Source organism: Rhinopithecus roxellana, chromosome 8 (genome assembly GCF_007565055.1).
Source record: "Rhinopithecus roxellana isolate Shanxi Qingling chromosome 8, ASM756505v1, whole genome shotgun sequence".
Lineage (NCBI taxonomy): Eukaryota > Metazoa > Chordata > Mammalia > Primates > Cercopithecidae > Rhinopithecus > Rhinopithecus roxellana.
Genome location: NC_044556.1, coordinates 46,259,970 through 46,284,401, shown reverse-complemented (window position 1 = coordinate 46,284,401; position 24,432 = coordinate 46,259,970). Strand labels below are relative to the sequence as shown.

The 24,432-nt window shown below is 53.7% G+C and overlaps 1 protein-coding gene across 5 annotated transcripts; it reads right to left on the bottom strand.

The window, feature by feature from the left end:
• Positions 1–536: 536 nt before the first annotated feature.
• SEMA6C (semaphorin 6C) lies at positions 537–15,261 on the bottom strand. Of its 5 annotated transcripts, XM_010387221.2 has the most exons (20): positions 15,030–15,241; positions 12,981–13,030; positions 11,087–11,255; positions 8,789–8,903; positions 8,431–8,494; positions 8,217–8,273; positions 7,441–7,542; positions 7,127–7,217; positions 6,803–6,922; positions 6,540–6,628; positions 5,668–5,885; positions 5,254–5,385; positions 4,814–4,966; positions 4,398–4,571; positions 3,969–4,115; positions 3,606–3,683; positions 3,431–3,486; positions 3,212–3,256; positions 2,786–2,881; positions 537–2,343 (listed from the first exon to the last, which is right to left on the bottom strand). In XM_010387221.2, exons 3-20 carry the CDS (start codon positions 11,199–11,201, stop codon positions 1,310–1,312), a joined length of 2,886 nt encoding a protein of 961 aa, XP_010385523.1. In that variant the 5' UTR covers positions 11,202–11,255; positions 12,981–13,030; positions 15,030–15,241; the 3' UTR covers positions 537–1,309. The 5 variants fall into 5 exon arrangements, with proteins under 5 accessions (XP_010385523.1, XP_030792965.1, XP_010385524.1 ...); XM_030937105.1 differs by lacking the exon at positions 2,786–2,881 and having other exon boundaries at positions 15,026–15,261; XM_010387222.2 differs by lacking the exon at positions 2,786–2,881.
• Between the last annotated feature and the right edge of the window lie 9,171 nt (positions 15,262–24,432).

Sequence of the window (24,432 nt, the reverse complement as noted above, 5' to 3'; positions counted from 1 at the left end):
AGAAATGCTTGAACCTGGGAGACGGAGGTTGCAGTGAGCCGAGATCAGGCCTCTGCACTCCAGCCTAGGTGACAGAACAAGACCCTGTCTCCAAAAAAAAAAAAAAAAATTCGCACCAGCTGCCTCCTGTGTTAGGGCTTGAGCGTCGTTAGCGCGAGGGTGGTGGGCGGTGCAGGTGGTCCTGTTCGTCCCTCTCATTGGTGTCGGGGATAATGGACAGATATCCGCAGCCAGTCCCAACCGGAGCAAAGGGAGCACCACGACAGCCACACGCTACCTGGTCCTGAGCGCGCGGAGCTCGAGCGCGGCAGCGGCTTCTTGGGGGGTGGCTAAGCGTGCGTGTGACGCCGCGCGCGCTCTCGTCCCCGGTCCAGCTCTCCGCGGGGGCCTCGCCTTGGGGAAGAGCTGGGGGCAGACCCTTGCCTCCGACAGGACCGAATCCTTTGCTGTTTTTTTGCAGCCTACCCCTCATGCGACCCAAAATCTTCCAGCCAAATTCTCCTCAGGACAAGATTTTCTGATGTGGAACTTCAAGTAACGTACGCTGTAGCTTCATTTTATTTCTCAAAAAATTCCCTCCGCCTCCCCATCCCATAGACTAGGCCTTTAAGAAAGTCCCTCTTACCTCAATCGGGAAACGAGCTCCGAGGGCGTTCCCCAGCCCCAACTAAACTTTACGGGGTCTCCTGGGCCCTGGCTCACCTCGACACCATTAGTTCGCTCGTCTCCTTTAGGAAACCTTTCCAGACTGCCCCCGCGGCGAGACCGCAGCCATCCCCTTACCCGGGAGAGCCCGGGGCCCAGATAAAGGCAGAGGGCGAGGGCGCCCAGAGCGAGCCGACCGACTGCCGCCCTCCCCTGCCCGAGTAAAGTCAGGCAGCGGCTGCGGACACGGCTGTATTGGGAAGCGGAGGCTCCTACACAGTAGGAGAGGCACGTCCCAGACCCGGGAGGCCCGAGGACTCTGGACACAGCGCGCGCGGCCCGCCGGGGCCCAGTCTCTGCGGGAGCCCCGAGGGGCGAGTTAAGGCAGCTTGGCTGGAAGGGAGCGGGGAGTGGGAGTCCGCCAGCTCCCCGCGAAATGCTGGCTCACTGAGGGGACGGGCTTCTCACCTCCCACTCCTCTCTCGAGGACAGGGGGAAAGACAGTCAATAAATAAACCCGAGGCGAAAAGGGGCCTCGGGAGACTTCGAGTCGGGAAGGCTGGAGGTGCGGGGCGAGGGGGCGGTGAGACGTCCTGAAGAGCGTCCAGCTCGCGGCCGAAAGGACTCGGGCGCCCCCCACGCTGGAGGCTGTGGGCTGCTCCCTTTAAAAGTTGAAACGGCCGCCGTTCGGGACGGCCTGGCGGGAGGAGGGCCCGACGAAGGGAGGCTTCGGGGACAACTGGGGCTTCTCGATGTCCACCCTCTTCAGGGCGCGGCCCCGGTAGCCCTCCGGCCGGCCCGGGTACAAGAGGTGCCTCCCGGGACCCCCGGAGTACCTGGAGGGACCTCCCGAGGGGACTCGAGTGAGCAGGGCAGGGGGGGCCCGGTGGCCGGAGAAAGGTAACCTCCGGCCTCCGCCGACGCCCAGCCGGGGAGCGGGGGCGGAGAGCGCGGGCCGGGCGGGGGCAGAGGCGCACCTGCCCTCGGGGGGCACGTCCAGCCTCAGTGGCGGGGCGCACTCGTGGGACCTGGGGCTGGGGCAGCCCAAGAGGGAGGGGGCGGGCTCCGGCGGAAGCATCCGCGAGGTTAAAGGGGCGGGGGGCTCGGCCCCCTTTCTGGGAGGCTGCGGGCCGTGCAGGTAGCGCAGCAGTTCCTCCAGAGTGGTGACTTCCACGGCCTGCCCGGGACAGCCGGGCGGCGGCGGCCTCACCAGCACGCGGGGAGCAGGCCCGCCCGCCGCGTGCCCGCCCCGTGAGCGGCCCGGGCCCTCCTTGGCGTTGTTCCTGTTCTGGTTCCACTCCCAGGGGTCCCCGGCGGCGCGGAGGTGCTTGACCGGCAGCTCCGGCGTGGACTCGGGGGTGGGCAGGCAGGCCAGCTCCGGCGGGGGCACGCCCTCCGGAGGCGGCAGGAAGGTGGTGTAGAGCTGCGGCGTCTGCACCGCGTCCCCGTCCTTGGACGGCGGCGGGGGCTCTGGGCCCCCACCGTGGAGCCGGGCCAAACTGCGGAGGGAGAGAGGGCGCGGGAGCCCCGGAGTCTCGATGTCTTTGCCCCGACGTCGGTGGGCGCGGCGACAAGCACAGGAGACCAGGAGGCCAGAGACTGAGGCGCCCAGGGCAAAAGCTGCAGCCACACTGGCCAGGAGGAGTGGGATGGGGACGGAGCGGGAGGCCGAGGCTGGGGGCAGGTCCCGGCGCACGCCTGCAGACCGAGAGGGAGGAGGGAGGCTCAGCCAAGGGGAGGCGGTGCGGGGCACCTAGGCCCAGAGGCGCCGGCAGTTCCCAGGCCTGGCATCATCATCCCTCCCGCTGCTACTCAGCCTCACTCCCACAGCCTTCACCATCCTCAGGATTCACCTCCCCTGACCTCTCAGCATACAGCCCACGCACTACCCCTCACACTCAGGCCAGAGCTCGAGCCTAGGGATTCCCCATCCCACTTCTGACCTCTGTAGCCATGCCAAGAGCAACTGCCAAAAACTGCTCGTGCAGGAGGACTTGGGGCTGGAATGCCCAATTCTGGGGAGGGGAGGCTCCAAACAGGCGTTAGTGAGCACCAAACACCAGTCAGTGAGGGGCTTAGAACGCTCCGAGAATCAGCAGCCCCACACTTCACTCCTGTCCCTCCCAGGTAGCCCTCTTACCCCGAGTGCGAGCTCCAAGAGTGGAAGACTGGGGCCGGGGGTGGGCATCACTGGGGGGACTGGGGGTCCCAGGGGAAGGGCCAGGACCCGGAAGCACTGGTGGCAAAGACCAGGTCAGAGCCAGTGAGGCTCCTAATCTCTACCCCGACACCCTTCCAGGGGTCCTTCCTCCCTCCTGTGGAACGCCAGCCTCTAGTTTCTTCTGGGCCTGGGGGAGGGCTCAATCATGCAGGACATTGATTTATTTGTTCAAAAAGTACCCTACTGTGTGCCAAGTACTGAGCTACATGCTGGGTATCTGGAGGATGCCGACCCTTTTCCCATACTCCCAGGGTATTCAGAATGCTGCTCTGCTGCTACCACAGGACATACACTCAGGTATGTGGGCTAAGCAAGGGAAGGTGAAGTTGGGACAAGAGGACTCACCATAAGCAGAATCCCCAGGGCCAGACTGACTTCCAGTAGCTCCGTCTATGAAGAAGGGAGAGGGTGAAGATGGGGGGAAGGAGAAGCTTCATGAAGAACTGATGGGGTGACTGTGCCACAGAAGGAGAGAAGGACAAAAGCCCAAGCCTGGGATGGTGTCTGTGGCCATCGTGGCCATGTGCAGCTTTGGTGGCAACCACAGCCGCCTCTTCTGTTTACCTTGGCAGTCACCATGCTCCATGGATTCCTGGTTGCCAGCCTGATCCACATCAGTCCTAGGAGGAAAACGAAGTGGCTCTAGAATTCTGCACCTTGTCCCTATCTCCCACTCTGGCCCTCAGCTCTTAGTGGTGGGGAATTTTATGCTCAGGAAGGCCAAGGACCTGTCACTTACCCACCAGGTCCCCTGATATCCACACAGCCCCTGGAGCTATGCCATCCACAGTATGGGTCCTGAGAAGCCAAACAGGTCCTAGGGAAAACAGGTGTGTGAGGCTGTATCCCCTTCTACTCCAGTCATTTTCCATTCTGCTGCCTCTTTCCACCCTGGCTTACAGGAGTCTCCCAGCCTCATTCTCTCCAGTCCACCTCAGTCTCTCCACACCCTGGTTGCTGCTCACCCTCAGAATGCTTGAGGTACCTACGCACCCCGCAGCCATCCCCTGTGTTTCCCTGCCACCCCAAAGACCTTCGTTTCTGTGCTCTTGCTGGCCCGGGGAGCTTGCCCACACAGGGCCTGGCCTCAGGCCCCTCTCACCTCTGACAGGCCCCATGCCGGGCACACCGGCTGAGAGGGAGGTAGACAATACAGCCAGAAAAAGCCACAAAGAGCCTGTGACCCTCAGTGTCCAGCTCCAGCCCTATGATCCGTCGTGCTGTTTGGGCTGCCCGCTTCCCACTGCACCTAGGGTGAGGCCAAAAGGAACCAGAGATGGACAAATGAGGCTACCTTTTCCCTGCATGAGTGGAAGAACAGAAAGTGCGGAGGCGCACAAGCAACTGAGCATAACCCATGGAGCTGCCCTGCCCTACCACACTGTCCAGTCTTCTCGCCAAGCCTCTCTAACCCAGAGCTCCCACCCTGCAAAAGCCAATGTTTTTGGTGTTTCCAACCTTCCCACATCTGCCGCTGCTACCTCCCATCCCATCCCTGCTCTGCAGGGAGCCTCCCCTCCAAAGGCCTCACCGAGCAGGGCTGTAGGCATCAATCTCTTCCAGGAGGATGGGCTCAGGTCCCCCGGATCGCCCACCTGGGGGCAGCACCTTCAGCACTGTCCCATCGTTGGAGCCAAGGAACATGACTGTGATGTTACTGTGAGGACCAGCCATGCCATCCACAGCTACTTGGGTCAGTAGGGCCCTGAAGGAAAGGGCCTCAGGTCAGGGAACCTGTCTAGTGGAAGCCTGAGCATTTCAGGGAGAGCCCAGCTGTCCTGGTAGCTGTGCCTGTGCCCTTCCCCCAGGCCCCAGGATTCCCTTCTTAGCTCTCCCTTCTACTTTCACAAGTTCTTCCTCTCGCCAATGTGGTTTACCTTATTGGGTCAAAGAAAGAGGAGGGTGGCTGAGAATGGGGGCAGTGGTCAGTGTTTTTCAGCACCATACCTGCTAGTGAGAGTGAGTAGAGGCTGATGAGTGGCAGGTGGTACAGCGGGGTCCAGCAGCGGGTGAGCCTTGATGAAGGTCAGGACATCATCAGGGAGGTCTCGAGAAGAAGAGAACAAGGCAGCTCCCCCTACTCCTGCACAGGATCCTGGCCTGGTGGGTGAATGGGAAGGGGCTACCTTGGGACTGGGAGCTGGAGCTCAGTTAAGCTCTGTGCCCCCTACTGTTCCCAAACCTGACTGGAAAGCCTTGCTCCCCCTCCACACAGACACTCACAGCACTGCTCCCCTTCCCTGCCGCAGCTCTTCGGCCCCGCTGCCACCCTGCTATAGCTTCTCACCCTGAGGCCTTAGACATCTCACTCACTCCTCACAATCCCATCTTGGGGGCAGATGCTGCTTGCTTATGCCCCCACAAAAGCCATTTTCCATCCTGGGTACCTGGGTGAGGGGACCCTGTCCTCAGACACAGGAGTCCAGGCCCCATCCAGACTCCTCTGCTCCTTGAATTTGCCCTCAAATCCACGCTCAATCTCATCCAGGTAGAAGGCGCAGACGGCAGAGCCAGGGATGCTGGAGGAGCCAGAAAAGATGCAGGATAGTTGTTGAAAGGAACTGCACAACTTCCCCCAGGAAGAAGTGGTGGCACCCTTCACACCACGTTAGGAGGTAGAGACTGAGGCAGTGAGGCAGCCACTGGGTGCCACACTGGGAGAAAAAATGGTGGGCGACACAGCAAACTGGCTTTGCTCAGAGGTTCCCTTAACTGCCCCCATCAGTAGGCTGTGAAAGGGGAGTTTGGAGGCTGGTGAGGCAGGGGACAGATTGGGTCACACTAGTCAGCCTAGTACCAACCTATTGGTCTGGGTGGTGAAGACCCCAAAGAGAGCAGAGCGGCCATGCAGGTTCACAGGCCCAGTCAAGGCCTGTAAAACGTCAAAATAGAAAGTAGAGTCCCCAGGGACAGAGCAGTTGAGCCGCAGCTTCAGGAAGGATGTCCAGTGGCGGTCCAAGGCCCGAGGCGAGCCGCCCATGTCACGTTTACATACTCGGGCTACGCGGGAGAACTGCACCTAGGGGAGGAGAGTGGAGTAGACAATGGTGAGACAGACCCACAGGGCCAGCTGCGTGCAAGGAGTGTGGTGAGTTAAGAGCACCAAGGGGCCGGGCGCAGTGGCTCACGCCTGTAATTCCAACACTTTGGGAGACTGAGGTGGGTGGATCACGAGGTCAGGAGATCGAGACCATCCTGGCTAACACAGTGAAACCCCATCTCTACTAAAAATACAAAAAAATTAGCCAGGCGTGGTGGCGGGCGCCTGTAGTCCCAGCTACTCAGGAGGCTGAGGCAGGAGAATGGCGTGAACCCGGGAGGTGGAGCTTGCAGTAAGCCCAGATCACGCCACTGCACTCCAGCCTGGGTGACAGAGCAGGACTCTGTCTCAAAAAAAAAAAAAAAAAAAAAAAAAAAAAAAAAAAAAGCACCAAGGGAGCAATGTGAGGGGCACAGTGAATGAAGGGTGTGGCATGGTAGGACAATTTGGGTCAAGGGTGAGGGATAAGCAGGATGTGGGGGCAGACGGCTCAGGGCTATTCCAAGTTGAGGGGTGAGAGTCCAGAGAATTGCTTTGTGGAGATTATGGTCAGGAGCTCTCTTCCCACTCAGACTGGCTTCTCAGGATCCAGTAGAACCCTCCAGCTACCCACCCTGATGCCCACCTCCTTACCCTCCCCAGCCGAGCATCCTCCACAGAGACCTCGCGGAAGAAGAAGTAGACATGGTCTCCATGCTCCAAGGCATGGACAAAGTGTGGCTCTAAGATGGGGAATGACAGGAAAGGGTATAGAAGAGTATCTGTACCTGCTCAGAAGCTCCTGGCCCCACATCGCTCTCCCCATTGCATATGTACACATTACCACACCATCTGCCTGCTCCCCACCACAGTCCTCCCCGCCAGGAACAGTCTCCTTTCCCCAGGCCTGCCCTGACCTCGGAGCCACTTGGAGTCGTACTTGGCGGAGCGGAGTGGGGGCTGGGGCCCAAGGCTTCTGTAAACTACAGCATCACTGGCCTGGAAATCCGCAGCTGTGGCTGAGTATAGGCTGCCCTCTGGAGGGATGGATGGAGTGGGGTCAGGGGAGGGCTTAGGGATCTGTATCCTGCCTCTTCTAGGGCCTCCCGCACCCCTACCTGGCCCTGGCCCCTACCTCAACCCTCCACTCAGGGGAATGGGGAAAAGACCCACTGGGAGAGGAGCTAAGGCAGGAGCTCCCTCCAGCCACATGCTTTCTTCTCACATGCCCGGCTGCCCACCTGCAAAGACGGCCACGTTGGACTGGGTGGCATCAAAGGGGCATCGAGCCTGCCCACTCAGTTCCTCACCCTCCTGCTGCAGCGAAGTTATCTGGGGACAGAGGGAGCAGATGCCTAGAATCTTCAGGGTCTTGGAGTCTGGCTCCACAGCCTATTCCCTCCTGTCCTGTTGCCTCCTCCCCAGCCCCTCTGGACCCTTGAATTCTGGGCACTCCCATTCCCCTACCCCAGTTCCTGGTCCTTTCCCATCAAACCAATTGCTCATCTTGGGGTCCCCCCAACTCCCACCCTAACCCCCACCCTGTCTTTTGTACCCCATAGCTGCGGCACACAGGACTGAATGAGTTCGTTCCACAGGCAAGGAGCGTCTGGGAGTCCCAGGGAACAAGAACACGAATATAGTTGTAGCACTCGTCCTAGAGAACCCAAAATTCTAGGTCAGTGACAGAGGGTCCTGGGACTGAGACCAGGAGGTAATAGAAAGGTGGGCTTACCGGGCAGGCGTGGTGGCTCACGCCTGTAATCCTAGCACTTTGGGAGGCCAAGATGGGCAGATTGCCTGAGCTCAGGAGTTCAAGACCAGCCTGGGCAACACGGTGAAACCCCGTTTCTACTAAAATACAAAAAATTAGCCAGGCGTGGCAATGTGTGCCTGTAATCCCAGCTACTTGGGAGGCTGAGGCAGGAGAATCACTTGAACCACAGAGGCGGAGGTTGCAGTGAGCCAAGATCCTGCCATTGCACTCCAGCCTGGGCGGCAGACTGAGACTCCGTCTCAAAAAAAAAAGAAAGAAAGGTGGGCTACTCCTCTTGAGCACAACAGAGCAATGTGAGATAAAGTCCCAAGTAAGCTCTTTGCTGGCCCTCTGGCCTTAGGCAAATCCTTTGGCCTCTCTGAGCCTCACTTTTCTTTTCTGTGAGGCATGAAAGAGAAACTGAAAATCGGGAATTCTCTTTCCTTCCTATTTTCCTCTGTGGCCTGGTATAGAAAAAGTGTGAAGGAAATTCGGCATAGTAGAGGACAAGTTGGACAGGGACTGGGGGCAAAGTAATCCTCTCCTTCCCTCCACATTCTTGTCTCACTCCTTACCGTCAGCTTTCCCCGTACAGCACAGTTCTCCACATCTTGGCTTCTCCATGTTAGATACTAAAGGGAGAAGTTGAAGAGGGAAAATCATGGGGCAACTGGGTTCCCTCCTGACATTATGGCTCCTTTTGGATTCTTCTTCCCACCCACCTGACCTCCATTAGACCTTTCCCAGCCTCATCTCCATGTCTGCACCTCTTCCCACACAGCCCCTCACCTTATTGGGCACCAGCCCTTCCCCTTCTTCTTGGGCTTGAAGATCGAAGGAGAAAACGTGATCCCTGAAGGGGTAGGTAAGGAGGGATCAAAGCCTAGTCAAGGCACTCCAGCTGAGCTCCTTAGCCCCCACCTTACCCACAGTCAGCTGTTCAGGGACAAACAGTGCAGACCTTCTGCCCCTCCCCTCCCCACTTCCTCCATGCCTTGGCATTTGTGCTCTGGGTCCAAGCATGTCCACGCCCTGTGGCTTGTGCACCTGCATGTGTCCCCTGCAAGATGCTGCAGTGGCCATGCAGGTCCCATGTCTGCCCAGGAGCATGCACGTCTGCCCCACAACTGTGCCACGGCCAGTTTACCGGGCAGCCACTAGCAAGGTCCGGTTCAAGGTCAGGAATCTCTGAAAGTCCAGCCCAAGTTCTGCAGCCACAGCATCATCCTCCAGGCCCCGAAACCAGGATAATGGGGAAGAACCTAGAGGACACAGAGAGGTAGGGTGCTGAGGGCCAGCCAGGATACCACAAATTCCCCAACACCCTCTCCAACCAGATGAAACCCAGCAGCGGACACAGTGGATGTGTGAGGTTAGAGTGCCCAAAAGCTATTCTTAATACCAATAACACTGAGTACTTAATCTCTGCCAAACACAGTGTTAGCACTTCACATGCATTGTCTCATTTAACACATGGTCTATGAGGTAGCTTTGGCCCCATTTTACAGATGAGGAGCCTGAGGCTAGAAGTCATTTAGGAATTTGCTCATTTAGCTCGGAAGTGGCAGATACCAGGATTCAGATCCAGGTCTGTCTGCCTCCAGAGTTGAGCCTAGTCCCTTCTTGGAACTGCCTTACGGCTAGCAATTTCCTTTCACTCCCACTTTGTGCACTGTCCCACTGGAGCATTTATTCATTCTGTTTTCCCAGCCCTCTGCACCCTCCCCTCAAGGCTCTTCACAGGCCACCTCTGCCCTCCAAGGTTTCTGCCTCCTCTGACCACCTCACCTCCAGCATCCACCTGGCCTGATCATGGTGGAAATCACAGTCATCAGTGGTCAAAGGATAGCCAGAGTTCAGGGATAAATGATTTAACATTTACAATGTGCTTGGCCGGGCGCGGTGGCTCACACCTGTAATCCCAGCATTTTGGGAGGCCAAGGCGGGTGGATCACAAGGTCAAGAGATCGAGACCATCCTGGCTAACACGGTAAAACCCCGTCTCTACTAAAAGTACAAAAAATTAGCCGGGCATGGTGGCGGGTGCCTATAGTCCTAGCTACTCGGCAGGCTGAGGGAGGAGAATGGCATGAACCCAGGAGGCAGAGCTTGCAAGGAGCCGAGATCGCGCCACTGCACTCCAGCCTGGGCAACAGTGCAAGACTCCGTCTCAAAAAAAAAAAAAAAAAAAACATGTATAATGTGCTTGGAGCTGCTTCTAGCACATAGGAGTGTTTGCTATTCTTATATATCCCTCAACAATTACTCCCAGTAACCCAACTGCAATTCCTCCGTCCTTAAAATTACTCTAAATCCTACAAATATAATAGGAACTGCAAATAGATAAAGGTTCTTCTCAGAAAAAGTGGGTTTCTGCTTTCTATCATGGTGGGCTTATTGGTGGTACCAGTGGTAGAGAGGTGGGTAAGAGGTCTGGGAACCACTGAACTAGTATTAGGCCTTCTCTATGTAGCTAAGAATAACAGCAAACACATATAAAGCATTTATTTGTGCCATACCGTGTTCTCAGCACTTTACATGTATAACCTCATTTAATCCCTAAATAATTCCATGAGGTAGAAGACTGTTTTGTTTTTTGTTTTTTGAGATGGAGCTTCACTCTCGTTGCCCAAACTGGAGTGCAATGGTGCAATCTCGGCTCACTGCAACCTCCGCCTCCTGGGTTCAAGCTATTCTCCCACCTTAGCCTCCCGAGTAGCTGGGGTTACAGGCGCACGCTACCAAGCCCAGCTAATTTTTTGTATTTTTAGTAGAAACGGGGTTCCACCATGTTAGTCAGCCAGGTCTCCAACTCCTGACCTCAGGTGATCCACCCGCTTTGGCCTCCCAAAGTGCTGGGATTACAGGCGTGAGCCACCGTGCCCGGCGACTATTTTTTTTTTTAATCTGCCTTTTTTTTTTTTTAAAGAGATGGGGTAGGGGGTTAGGGGGTGGGAGGACTCTGGTTGTGTTGCTCAGGCTGGACTGCAGTGGCTAATCACAGGCACCATCACAGAGCACTACATCCTGGGCTTAAGTGATCTTCCTGCCTCAGCCTCCTGAGTACCCACCACTGGCTCAGAATACTATTATATTCATTTTACAGCTGAGGAGACTGAGACAAAGAAAGGTTAAGTAACTTAATCAAGGTCATACAGCTAGTGAGCAGCTTAGCAGGGATTCAGACCTGCTAAGGTTTGGTCTAGCTGAGAGTCCACGCTCTTAACGTCCACACGATGCTGCCTGTAAGTGAAGAAACCAGGCCCAGGAATGAGAAGCAGCTGACAGGAGGTGTCAGCTCACTCTACCTGTTTGCTTCCTTTTGCTGGTCTGGCTGTCAGCTTCCTTGAGGCTGGGAGCCTGCTAGCATCTTGCCTCCCACACAGGGGGGTCTCAGTCTCTAATTGTTCACAGAGATGGGGCAAGGTAGGTACTGGGCACTCACCTTGAAGGTCAGAGATCAACAGAGGGAGGGGGTCCTGGGGAAAGGCAGCCTGAGTATGGGGAAGTGAGAGCAGCAGCAGCAGCAGCAAGGGCATGAAGTGGGGGGCACGGGGCATCCTGTGCGGGGCAGCTCAGGCCCCAGGGGGTGCCCCCTCACCCATATGCCGGCCCTGAAAGGGGAGACAGGGAAAAGTGGGGGAAGAGCCAAGTTCCCTCTCCCCTGACACAAGCCAGCAGGCTCCTCTCCTGGTCTATCCCCAGAAGACCCTGTGGGGTGGGGGAAAAGAACCCTCTCTCCAGCACTGCCCCAGTCCCAGCCAGCTGTCATTGTCACTCAAGGTCCTTCCCTCTCCAACTGGCCCAAACTGGCTGCTGTGAGGCCTGCATGCATGACCCCAGGTAAGGACAGGACACACCCGCCCCCGCCCCTCAGCCTTCTCACTCAGCTTTTCCTCTTCTCTCCTGACTGGGTCTGGGACATTCAGTAGGTGACACCTCCTGGCCCCCCTCTTGCTAACCCCTTCTCAGCTATAATTAGAGACTGAAGCCTTAAAATTATAAATAGTGACTCCTTGGCACTGGGAGGAGGAAGAGAGCACCATGTCTGACTCCCCCTCCCTCCCAGACACCCCACGGCACTCTGGGAGCAATGCAGGCCCTGCGCCTAGGCGGGGGCAGCTGTGTGGCTGCCACTGTCCTTTCGAGAGTTGAGGAAGATAGAGTTGGGGGAAGCAGCCTAGAGGTCACTGTCCGGGTCTAAGCTCAAGCTCCGGGGGCCCTTTTCACTGCTAGGGAAGAAACTGAGTAGGGAGGAGAGTTGGTAGGGGGGACCGTCTTCACCAAAAATGAATGTGCCAGATCAGAGGCTAAATTTAGCTCTGGCTGCAGCTGTCTGCCCGACCACTGTGCCACCCCCTCCAGGCTCTCTAGCCCCCTGCTCCTTCCCTGGCTTCTAAGAACCAGTGCATGTACTTGAGTGGGGAAAAGCAGACCCACCCCCTGTGAGAAACCAGGGGTACAAGGGACTAGTGAAGCAATGGCTAAACGTGCCCCTCTTTCCCTTCCTTCCCTCATCCGCTGCCTCTGAAATGAAAATATAAATAATTCAGTGACAGGCAGGTAATTGTAGCCCAAAGTCCAGGAAAAGATGGATATGGTGGAAGAGATGGTGAGACAGGTCTTCCACCCATCAGCCTCCCTCAGCCAAATGACCCTGTCTGGGGCCCACAGTAGGAGGTATATACCAGCTTCCTGCTTTCCCCTAAAATTGAAGTGAGGGGCTTGGTTGGCTCCAAAAATCAGGTCAAGAAGGGTGAGAATCCTCTCTTTTGTGAACAGATAACTATCCTTTACCAATCCTTAGTTGCCCATCCCACCGTGTCCCCTAAAACAGACCCTAAGCTTCCATGCCAAGCCCCCTTCCATCTCCCCAGTAATTCTACTCTTGGAGCCAGGACCCAAGTGTCCCCCCACCCCCAATCCAGCATCTCTGGTGGGGAGGCTGACGTCAGGTGGGGTCCCAAGAGAGCTGGAGGAGGAAAGAGTAGGAACACCTAATGATGACCCCCCCCTTCCCCAGGGGCAGAGTAGCAGCTAGCTAAGGACCCTCTGGTGTTGAAAGGCTGGGCCTTCCTCCCTCCCTTGACATGTTTCCGGATACTGTTGTTCCCAGGGGAAGAGAAAGGAAGAGAAAGGGACATAGCTTGTCTCTCATTCTCCCCAACCTGCTCTTCCCACCACCCCCCTGCCTCCAAGTTGCCCTGAGCAACTGGTATCTTCACCCTGGAAACAACTTTGGTCTCTGGCAAGTGGGGAGAAGAGCCAGCCCCTCTTCTTGCTCCCTGCTCATGCCTCCTTCCACCCTGTGCCCTCAGGAGCTGCTGCCCTTTCCTTACCTGGGGTGGTGACTCCTTTGGGGGCTTGAGTGGGATAGGAAACCTCTGACCTGATGGAAGACAGGACAAAGGAGGGAAGAGACTGTGTTACACTCCCCTTACCACATGCCTTACAAGTAAATGTAAAAATTCAAGAAAAGTCTGCTGAGGCTTGGGTAGGGGAGATGCTGCCTTGCAAATGGGAGGAAGCTGATGACACTTCTTAATAGTTTGGTTACAAAGGTGCTGGTAGCTTCATGCCCAGAGATGTAGGGGAAGGGGATGGCCCCTTTCTAGAAACTCCTAGAACTACCTTGGCAAACGGGGTCACTGGGAGAGTTTGTGGGGCATGGCGACCACTCCCATGTTAAAGCCCTCAGAATCCAACAGCCTTCTTAGCAAAAGCGCCTTAGCTAGGGACAATAGAGGCTAATTTGCATCTCATTTACATGCTCTTCATTTCCAGGCAAAATGATCTGATAGCAAGCACCCTCGGCCCTTTCCTTCCTCCCTGAGAGAGCAGGCTGTGCCTCCCTTCCACCCACTCTACACACACACACACACACACACACTCACACCCCACTTTAGGCTGGATCAGTCCAGCCTCTAAAAACGCTTGGCTGGCCTTTGCCTTGGCCCTCTAGACTCAACTATGATACATCTTTAAGAGGGCTTCTTGTAGCTGTTTTTGGGGAGCAGCATCTGGTCAGCTCCTCAACTCCTGGCCTGGAGAAAAGATCACTCTGCCCTGGAAGAATCCGAGCTGCTTCACACCCCCCATCTGAAGCACATGGGAGAGACCTGGCTGACTCTCCCCTTTCCAGATCCTCCCCTTGCTGGGAAGAGGAAACAGCCCTTCTCTCTCCTGGCCCCGAAGCCACCTCTGGGGAGTGGTTGGGGTCATAGCCAGAGTCTACCAGAGCTGTGGAAGGGATGGAGAAGGGGAGACTGGGCTGGGGACAATAGCAGGAAGCCTTTGGGCTGGTCGCCCGCCCCAGTCCACCTTCCTCAGAGGGAGCAGGGTCGCGCCAAGGAGCCTGTGGAACCAGAGCCTTCCTTTCTCCAAGCCATTTCCCCCACTCTTAGCCCTTAGCCCTACACTCAGCACCTACCCTCCTTCCCACCCAACCCCCAACCAGGATAATCCAGGTGTCTAGAGCCTCCAAAGAGGTGGGCCTAGGGCCAGGGGCTCGACGTGTCTCCCCCTCACTGGATCCGGGGCTCCGAGGAGGGGCCCGTAGCAGAGTCTGGGCCGGGACCGGGTCCCAGAGCCACGTTAGCGGGAGGAGGGGCTGGAGGGGCCTGCAGGCGCAGACGGAGAGGGGATGGGAGCGGGGGTTGGGGAGCGAAGGCGGGTCTCCCAGGCCAGGGAAACAGGGCCAGAGGCTGAGAACCGACGAGGGCGGGCCTGAGGCCGGCGCTGAGTGGGGTCCGTGGGCTTAGGAGGCAGTTGCCAGCTCGGATATCCTCCTTGGGAGACCTCAGTCTAACAAAGCCCCCGGCCGAGCGGGCTGAAGGAAGGAGATAGGCGCTGGGACCGAGATTGCTCGGGGACCCCATTCGCCGCCTCTTTGCACGAGCCAACCCTTCAGAGGGTGCTCAGATTCCGGCTTGCAAAAGGACAGAGGAGCACCCGTGACACAAAGTCCAGAACGATGCATCCCTCTTCCCATCCCTTCAGGGACGTCAGGAGGGTCTAGTTCTCCGCGGGTCTCGGATCTCTAGTTCCCCTGCCGGGAAAGCAAGGGGCCAGGTTTTCCACCCTCTCTACGGTGCGCGCCTCAAATAATCCCTTTTCGCGCTTCCCAATCCAGCGGGATGCGACTTGAAGAAAGCCCAGTTGAATAAGGTGCCCAGACTCTGCTCCCATCAGTACAGTTACGGGACTCGGCTACCGTGCCTCCTTCTTCCCTGCACCCCAATTTCGTTGACCCTCTCCGTCAGCCAGGCACACTGGGCGCCGACACCCTCCCTGGTCCCCTGGCGCTTCAGAAGCTTGGCCCCCGCCGACCGCGCCCTCCTGCTCCCTCCCTGCCTCCCCGCAGCCCCTTCCCTGCCCCGGGTACTTGCTCCAGGATTCGGGTCAGCGTGATGGAGATCGCCGCGGACGGTCAGCGGCCACGCGCTGCGCTGAGTTCGCAATCCGTGGTTGTACTCAGGCGAGATGCGATGAGCGTCCGAATTGGATGGTGTTAGAATTTGGGGTCCAGGGAGCTGTGGGGAGAGCCCTGGGTCCGAGTCCAGCCGCGGATCCGCGGAGGAAAACAATGCGACCGCCCGGGGCTCTGGGCTCGGCCCCAGTGGCCCCGCCCGCCTCCCAGCCGGGCCCACCCTCCTGCCCGCCTTTGGGTCGCCGCGACTAATCCTGCCCTTGGAGGGCGGCTAGACACCGCCTTCTCGTCACCTCTCCGCCAATAGTGCCGCCCGGGGAGGGGCGCCAGGAGCACCGTCCACCAAGAGGGCCAGGCCGGGAGGCTGAACTGGAGACCAGAGACAGACGGGAGATGGAGAGACCCACGGACAGTCACTGACACCGGGCAGAGGAAGAAATACATACAGAAGCAGAGATCGGCTGGCACAGGAGAAGCTCTGGGGAGAAATTTCACAAGAGAGGAAGAGGAGCTGGGAGGAGAAAGAGACAGGAAACCTGGGAGCCTTGGTGGGGCTGGGCTGGGTTGTCAGAGCCTGCGCGATCCGTCCTCCCTTCCCCTCCTACAGGGTTAGGGCGACCCTGCTCCCGAGGGAGCCTCCTGCATCTCCCTGACTCTGCCCCCAACTCTCCCTTGCTCCTCTCAATGCTTTTTCCCTCTGTCTCCTTATTTCTCCCCGTAGGCCTCCTCTGGTTCGTCCTGACCGGGATAAGGAGGCCTAGCAAGCGCGTGGGGGCTGGAGGCCTGGGAAAGGAAAGGAAGGTGTCAGCAGGAGGTTTCCCTTGTTTCCATGATCTCCTCCCCTCCCACCTCTACAAAGCAGCATGAGTTTGGACCACTATGGCAAGAACTAGCTAGTAGTCAGGCTGTTGGGTAATGGAAGAGGGCAGGTGAGAGAGGCTGAAGCCAAAACAGATGTGGAAATCAAGACTAATTGACTCAGAGAAAGACACAGACAGAGTAGCAAATCTAAGACCTGAGAAAGCAACCCACACAGCCTTACTGCCCCCAGATATATGTCCCACCTTTCCTCAGAGGACCCTGACATCCCTCCAAACAGCAGAACTGCCCCTTCTCCCTCCCCACCCTTCATAAAGCCCCTGGGAATGTCAGTGAGGAGGAAGAATAAAGCTACTACAGACAGGATTGCTTGGTACCTTGCTTGGTATTGCCTGGTAGGATTCTTCTCTATGTGGGGCTGGGACAAAAGACATTCTCAAAATTCTCCAGGAAAGTGGGTGGCCTGGGAGACACTGGCATTCTCAGATAGTTTTATCTGACTGAACACTTCTACCCACATCTTGGACTCTGGACTAGAGGAAAGGAGGGGAAAAGGGTTTGCCACTTTTAGGCCAGCCTTAACTGGACTGTGATCAGGGAGGGGAGCATCGACAACTAGGCTAAGCCCCACAATGAGTACACAAGAGACCTAAAAAGAGACCTAAACATACACACACATGTGCACACACATACACACACACACACACACAGAGAGAAAGAGAAGACAGAGACAGAGACAGAGATTTAAAGCCAGGTGAACCAGTAAGATGAACAGTAACTCAGTAAAGTCAGATCTAAAACAATAGAAGAAGATAAACCGGGACAATATCTACACAGGATTAACTGTGGAGAGATCGTGGGCCCAAGGCAATTCAGCAAACTGTCAGACAGTTGGGGTTGTTTTAAAGGCTGGAAAGAAATTTTGAGAGAAAGACATCTCAAAATATAGAGGCACTGAGAGGTTAAAAGAAATCTCCGGCCAGGCGAGGTGGCTCAAGCCTGTAATCCCAGCACTTTGGGAGGCCGAGACGGGCGGATCACGAGGTCAGGAGTTCGAGACCATCCTGGCTAATACGGTGAAACCCTGTCTCTACTTAAAAATACAAAAAACTAGCCGGGCGACGAGGCGGGCGCCTGTAGTCCCAGCTACTCGGGAGGCTGAGACAGGAGAATGGCGTTAACCCGGGAGGTGGAGCTTGCAGTGAGCTGAGAGCCGGCCACTGCACTCCAGCCTGGACGGCAGAGCAAGACTCCGTCTCAAAAAAAAAAAAAAAAAAAAAAAATCTCCCCAGCTCCTAGCACAGGGTTTAGGTACTCAGATACATGCTTATTGAATAGATTAGTGAGTGGGGATTAGGGTGTAATTCATTTAAAGTTTTAGGACCCAGCTCAAATCTCAGTTCAGTAAGTATTAAACACTTACTTGAGACAATCTACTGCACAATCCACTGCACAATCTACTGGGTTGTGGTCCCAGACTTTAAGAAAATGATAATATATTTGAATTAAAATAAGATTTACATGTACTAAACTATTAAAAAGCAACACCAAGTCTCAAAAGAAAAGCTACATTGAACATAAATTTCCAAATGTGCAAAGAAGACAATAAATTTTCTCCAAAGACTGCACAGAAAGACGTTGGATACATTTTGTCATGGAGGACAGGAAAACTTTGGTGGGAGTTGGCTTGGTGCAAAAGAAGAAAATGTTCCCAAGGGACACAGCTTCAGCAAAAGCTTTTACTTGATGAACAAGGAGCCTGCAGCATGGATAACAAAAAGGTCCTGTGAGGCTGGTATGTGGGAAAGTCACTAGTTAGGAGCAAGGAGAGGGAAAAGGGGAAGACAAATTACAGAAGGCCTGGAATGCCTCGGTGAACTGGTTAAAATCATCTGACAGGAGTAGGACGTCATTTTGAATTCTTGAAAAAGGGTGCCACTTGTCTTTTTCTTTTCTTTTTTTTTTTTTTAAGCAAGAAGACAGAGACCTACTAGCAAGAAAATAGGTCTAAAGCTGAGGGGAGAGGGACAATCAGGCAAAGGTGATGGGAACAGGTTTAGAAAGAAATAAATGAATCTGAGAGCTATTTCGAGGGACAAATCAAAATGACTCTCTTGGCTGGGCGAGGTGGCTCACCCCTATAATCCCAGCACTTTAGGAGGCCGAGGTAGGCAGATCACCTGAGGTCAGGAGTTTTGAGACCAGCCTGGTCAACATGGAGAAACTCCAGCTCTGCTAAAAATACAAAAAATTAGCTGGGCATGGTGATGGGCATCTGCAATCCCAGCTACTCAGGAGGCTGAGGCAGGGGAATTGCTCAAACCTGGGAGACGGGAGATTGCAGTGAGCCGAGATCGTGCCACTGCACTGCAGCCTGGGTGGCACAGAGAGAAACTCTGTTAAAACAAAACAAAACAGGCCGGGCGCGGTGGCTCAAGCCTGTAATCCCAGCACTTTGGGAGGCCGAGACGGGAGGATCACGAGGTCAGGAGATCGAGACCATCCTGGCTAATACGGTGAAACCCCGTCTCTACTAAAAAATACAAAAAACTAGCCGGGCGACGAGGCGGGCGCCTGTAGTCCCAGCTACTCGGGAGGCTGAGACAGGAGAATGGCGTGAACCCGGGAGGCGGAGCTTGCAGTGAGCTGAGAGCCGGCCACTGCACTCCAGCCTGGGCGGCAGAGCAAGACTCCGTCTCAAAACAAAACAAAACAAAACAAAACAAAACAAAACAAAACCCTCTCTTCCTACTCCCTTAGTGTTTTGAAGAAAATCACACAGTCCTGGCCGGGCGCAGTGACTCAGGCCTGTAATCCTAGCACTTTAGGAGGCCGAGACGGGTGGATTGCCTGAGCTCAGGAGTTTGAGACCAACCTGGGCAACGACGGTGAAACCCTGTCTCTACTAAAATACAAAAAATTAGCCAGGCATGGCGGCATGCGCCTGTAGTCCCACCTACTTGGGAGGCTGAGGCAGGAGAATCGCTTGAACCCAGGAGGCCGAGGTTGCAGTAAGCCGAGATTGCACCACTGCACTCCAACCTGGGCAACAGAGTGAGACTCTGTCTCAAAAAAAGAAAATCACATGTCCCACAGATTGGATTGGAAAAGCACTCTCTTCTAGTCCCCAGGGAGCTATTTCAAACTTCCTTCTTTTTTTGCAAGTTCCTTTCCTTACCATTTCCTTGTTCATCTCAGGAAAACCCTTTTCCATCTTCAGAGAAAATAGAGATAATAAAGTGAGGATTCCACCAACTTTTTGCTCCCTACAGATATACTTAGCTGCATCATCATGCCTCTCTCATCCTAGCGAATGCCACCTGTATCTCCTGTCGAAGGTTCACCTATGACTTTACTAGAAGTTCTATGCAGTCCCTGGTTCTCTATCTTGCTCAACACTGTGTCCTTTCCTTGTAGCATAGTGCCTGCACACAGAAGGTATTAACTTAAAAAAAAAAAAAAAAAAAAAAGAGGCAGGGTCTCATTGTGTTGCCCAGGCTGGTCTTGAACTCCTAGGCTCAAGTGATCCTCCCGTCTCAGCCTCCCAAACTGCTAGGATTACCGACGTCAGCCACCATCCTTAACCTGTCCTTTTCTACTGATATTTTCCCCTTAGCATACACATGCTCAAGTAATTCCCATGATTAAAAGGAAAACATTCCAAACTTTCTCTTGATCCTTGTCTGCACTCAGTCATCACTCAATTTCTCTCTTCCCTTCATAGCTAAGCTTCTAGAGTTACCTATAGTTGCTATATCCATTTTCATGATTCTCATTCTCAATCATTTTAGTTTTTGCCCCCATCAGTACACCGAGACTGCTCTCATTAAGGCCACCAGTTACCTCCTGGTCACATTCAATGAACAACTCTTCAGTCTTTATCCTTTTGCCCTCTCTGTGCCATTTGACCCTGTTGACTCCCCGTTCCTTGAAATGTTTAAATGTTTTCTTCTTTTGGCTCCTGAGGTCCTTCTTTCTCTTGACAGAGACTAGGGACTTAATAAATATATACTTTTAACGAATGGATAGTTTCACTTCTATTAATATGGCTTTTTTTTTTTTTTTTTTTTTTTTTTTGAGACAGTCTCACTCTGACGCCCCAGGCTGGAGTGCAGTGGCATAATCTTGGCTCACTCACTGCAACCTCAGACCCCTGGGTTCAAGCCCTTCTCTGTCTCAGCCTCCGGAGTAGCTGGAATTACAGGCAACCACCACCACGCCCAGCTAATTTTTATATTTTTAGTAGAGACAGGGTTTCGCCATGTTGGCCAGGCTGGTCTCAAACTCCTGACCTCAAGCCATCTGCCCATCTCAGCCTCCAAAGTGTTGGGATTACAGGTGTGAGCCACCACATCCAGCCTAATATAACCTTTCTTAGCCTTCTCTGAACTCTCTTTAAATGCTAGTGTTCCCTACGGTCATGTCCTTAGCCACCTCTTTCTGCTCTACACATTCTCATTGGTCAAGATAATCCAACAATAAGAACAGTTACAAAACCAACACTTACAATAAACTGTTTTGTTTTTGTTTTTGTTTTGAGATGGAGTCTTGCTCTGTCACCTAGGCTGGAGTGTAGTGGCTCACTTGGCTCACTGCAAGCCTGCAAGCTCCGCCTCCTGGGTTCACGCATTCTCCTGCCTCAGCCTCCTGAGTAGCTGGGACTACAGGCACCTGCCACCACACCCGGCTAAAGTTTTTTTTTTTTTCATTTTTAGTAGAGATGGGGTTTCACCATGTTAGCCAGGATGGTCTCGATCTCCTGACCTCATGATCCGCCCACCTCGGCCTCCCAAAATGCTGGAATTACAGGCATGAGCCACCGCACCCTGCCACAATAAACTGTTTATATGCTGCTTACCATAAAATCTAGGTGTTCAACTCAGGTCTTTCTCCTGAGTTCTCATGTATACAATTGCTTATTGGATACTTCATTAGGATTTTTCATGTTTACCACTTACTCTAAAGACAGGAAGTGGCCAGTTGCAGGGGCTCACACATGTAATCCCAGCACTTTGGGAGGCCGAGGTGGGCAGATCACCTAAGGTTGGGAGTTCAAGACCAGCCTGACCAACATGGAGAAACCCCATCTCTACTAAAAATACAAAATAAGCTGGGCATGGTGGCAGGCGCCTGTAGTCCCAGCTACTCAGGAGGCTGAGACAGGAGAATCGCTTGAACCCGGGAGGTGGAGGTGGCGGTGAGGCAAGATCGCGCCATTGCACTCCAGCCTGGGCAACAAGAGCGAAACTCCATCTTTAAAAAGAGAAAAAAAAAAAAAAAAAAACAGGAAGCTTCTCTTTTATCTTTCTATCCCCAGCACTTATCATAATGCCTGGCATACAGTAAGTAGAGGAAGAAATAAATGCATCAAAGATTAAAAACAAACAAACATCCTGTGGCTCAGAGGAAAAACAACAACAACAAAAACAACAACAACAACAACAAAACAAGCCGGGCGCGGTGGCTCACTTCTGTAATCCCAGCACTTTGGGAGGCCAAGGCAGGCGGATGATGAGGTCAGGAGATCAAGACAGTCCTGGCTAACATGGTGAAAGCCCATCTCACGGCCGGGCGCGGTGGCTCAAGCCTGTAATCCCAGCACTTTGGGAGGCCGAGACGGGAGGATCACGAGGTCAGGAGATCGAGACCATCCTGGCTCACACGGTGAAACCCCGTGTCTACTAAAAACTACAAAAAAAAAAAAACTAGCCGGGGGAGGTGGCGGTGCCTGTAGTCCCAGCTACCTGGGAGGCTGAGGCAGGAGAATGGCGTGAACCCGGGAGGCGGAGCTTGCAGTGAGCTGAGATCCGGCCACTGCACTCCAGCCTGGGTGACAGAGCGAGAGTCCGTCTCAAAAAAAAAAAAAAAAAGGAAAAAACCCCATCTGGATTAAAAATACAAAAAATTAGCTGGGAGTGGTAGCGCGCACCTGTAATCCCAGCTACTCAGGAGGCTGAGGCAGGAGAATCGCTTGAACCTGGGAGGCAGAGGTTGCAATGAGCCGAGATCGTGCCACTGCACTCCAGCCTGGGTGACAGAGTGAGACTCCATCTCAAAAAAAATAAATAAAAATAGGATGGGCACAGTGGCTCACGCCTGTAATCCCAGCACTTTGGGAGGCCAAGCCGGGCGAATCATGAGGTCAGGAGTTCAAGACCAGCCTGGCCAACATAGTGAAACCCAGTCTCTACTAAAAATACAAAAATTAGCCGGGCGTGCGGGCACGCACCTGTAATCCCAGCTACTCGGGAGGCTGAGGCAGGAGAATCACTTGAACCGGGGAGGCAGAGGTTGCAGTAAGCGGAGATCACACCACTGCACTTCAGCCTGGGCGACAGTGAGAGACTCCGTCTCATAAGTAAATAAATAAATAAATACCCAAAACAAAAAAAAGAGTAAAAGCTGTGAACTATCTCCAGCTATGTCAGGCTGACTTACTTGACTGCTTTAAATCACACTAAACTTACTCTTTCTGAACTGATAGGAGAGTACTGATCTTAACCATGGTAAAACCTCAACTAAAACAAACATAGGACTGTACCATCCTGAATACTTTTCCAAATAACTGAAGTTTATCCAATTAAGTGCAAAATATCTTCATTTTGCTTCAAAGTAGAAATTGCTCAAAAAAGTACTATTCATTTCCTGTAGATTATACAGTGGAAAGAGCACCATTGAAAGTCAGTGAGACTTAGCTAGATTCATCTCTGGAGTATGGCTTTGGATAAACTACTTATCTCTAAGTCTGACTCTGTCTTCTGTAAGTGGACATACTACCTTCCTGCCTACTTCTTAGGATCCAATAAGATACTGTAGGTGAAATGTTTTGCAAATTCAAAAGTGTTTTGCACATTTAAGATACCATTGTTTGGCCAGGGTGCACAGTGACTTACTCCTGTAATCTCAGCACTTTGGGAGATTGAGGCAGGAGGTCTGTTTGAGTCCACAAGTTCGAGGCTGCAGTGAGCAATGACTGAGCTACTGTTCTCCAGCCTGGGCAAGATAGCAAGACCCTGTCTCTAAAAAAAATTTGTGGCCGGGCGCAGTGGCTCACGCCTGTAATCCCAGCACTTTGGAAGGTCGAGGTGGGTGGATCACAGCTCGAGACCAGCCTGGCCAATATGGTGAAACTCCGTCTCTACCAAAAATACAAAAAAATTAGCCAGGCGTGGTGGCACATGCCTGTAATCCCAGCTACTCGGGAGGCTGAGTCAGAAGAATTGCTTGAATCTGGGAGGTGGAAGTTGCAGTGAGCTGAGATCGCGCCACTGCACTCCAGCCTGGGTGACAGAGCGAGACTCCATCTCAAAAAAAAGAAAAAAAAATGTTTTTGGCCAGGTGCGATGGCTCATGCCTGTAATCTCAGCAGTTTGGGAGGCTGAAGTGGGTGGATCACAAGGTGAGGAGTTCAAGACCAGCCTGGCCAAGATGGTAGAAACCCCGTCTCTACTAAAAATACAAAAATTAGCCAGGCATGGCAGTGGGTGCTTGAAATCCCAGCTAGTCAGGAGGCTGAGGCAGAGAATCTGTTGAACCTGGGAGGCAGAGGTTGCAGTGAGCTGAGATCGCACCACTGCACTCCACCCCAGGCAAAGAAGTGAGACTCTGCCTCAATGGAAAAAAAAAAAAAAAGAGAGAGAGAAAATAAAAGACCTCCCCAAGAATGAAGTAAATGAACATTATAACATGTGACTCCTATGTTACTACCATTTTCTCCTCATATCCTGGTTTTGGATATGTTTTGAGTTTATTCTTTCAGCACATATTTATTGAGCACAGTATGTGCCAAGCACTATGCAGACACTAAAACATAATCTGAGCTCAGTGGGTAGACAGTTAATACAATCACAAATTACAGATGGGTGCTATGGCTCGTGCCTGTAATCCCAGCACTTTGGGAGGCCAAGACAGGCAGATAGTTTGAGGCCAGGATTTCGAGACCAGCCTGGCCAACATGGCGAAACCCTGTCTCTACTAAAAATTCAAAAATTAGCCAGGTGTGGTGGCGGTGTAATCCCAGCTACCAGGGAGGCTGAAGCAGGAGAATCACTTGAATCTGAAAGGCAGAGGCTGCAGTGAGCTGAAATCACATCACTGCACTCCAGCCTGGGTGACAGGGACAGAGCAAGACTCTGAGAAAGAAAGAAAAGAAAGAGAGAAAGAGAGACAGAGAGGGAGAGAGGGAGGGAGGGAGGGAGGGAGGGAGGGAGGAAGGAAGGAAGGAAAGAAGGAAGGGAGGAAGGAAGGGAGGGAGGAAGGAAGGGAGGGGAGTTTGAAACTGGAGAGGAAAACAGGTGAAGACTAGGTAGCAGAATCTGAATCCAGAAGTTATTATTGTATTTGTATCTTCTTATATTTTTATTCCCTTTATCCTTTTTCTTTTCGCTTCTTTTTTCTTTTCTTTTCTTTTTTTTTTTTTGGAGACAGAGTCACTCTATCACCAGGCTGGAGTGCAGTGGTGCTATCTCGGCTCACTACAACCTCTGTCTCCCTGGTTCAAGTGAATCTCCTGCCTCAGCTTCCCGAGTAGCTGGGACTACAGG

Bases quoted from the DNA above. Each gene is read 5' to 3' on its own strand.
- SEMA6C (XM_010387221.2), bottom strand. From the start codon at position 11,201: ATGCCCCGTGCCCCCCACTTCATGCCCTTGCTGCTGCTGCTGCTGCTC. The intron at 3,684-3,968 runs GTGAGAGGGGCC...TGTTTTCCCTAG, and splicing joins CGGCATGGGGCCTGTCAGAG to GACCTGTTTGGCTTCTCAGG. The intron at 3,487-3,605 runs GTAAGTGACAGG...TTTTCCTCCTAG, and splicing joins GATATCAGGGGACCTGGTGG to GACTGATGTGGATCAGGCTG.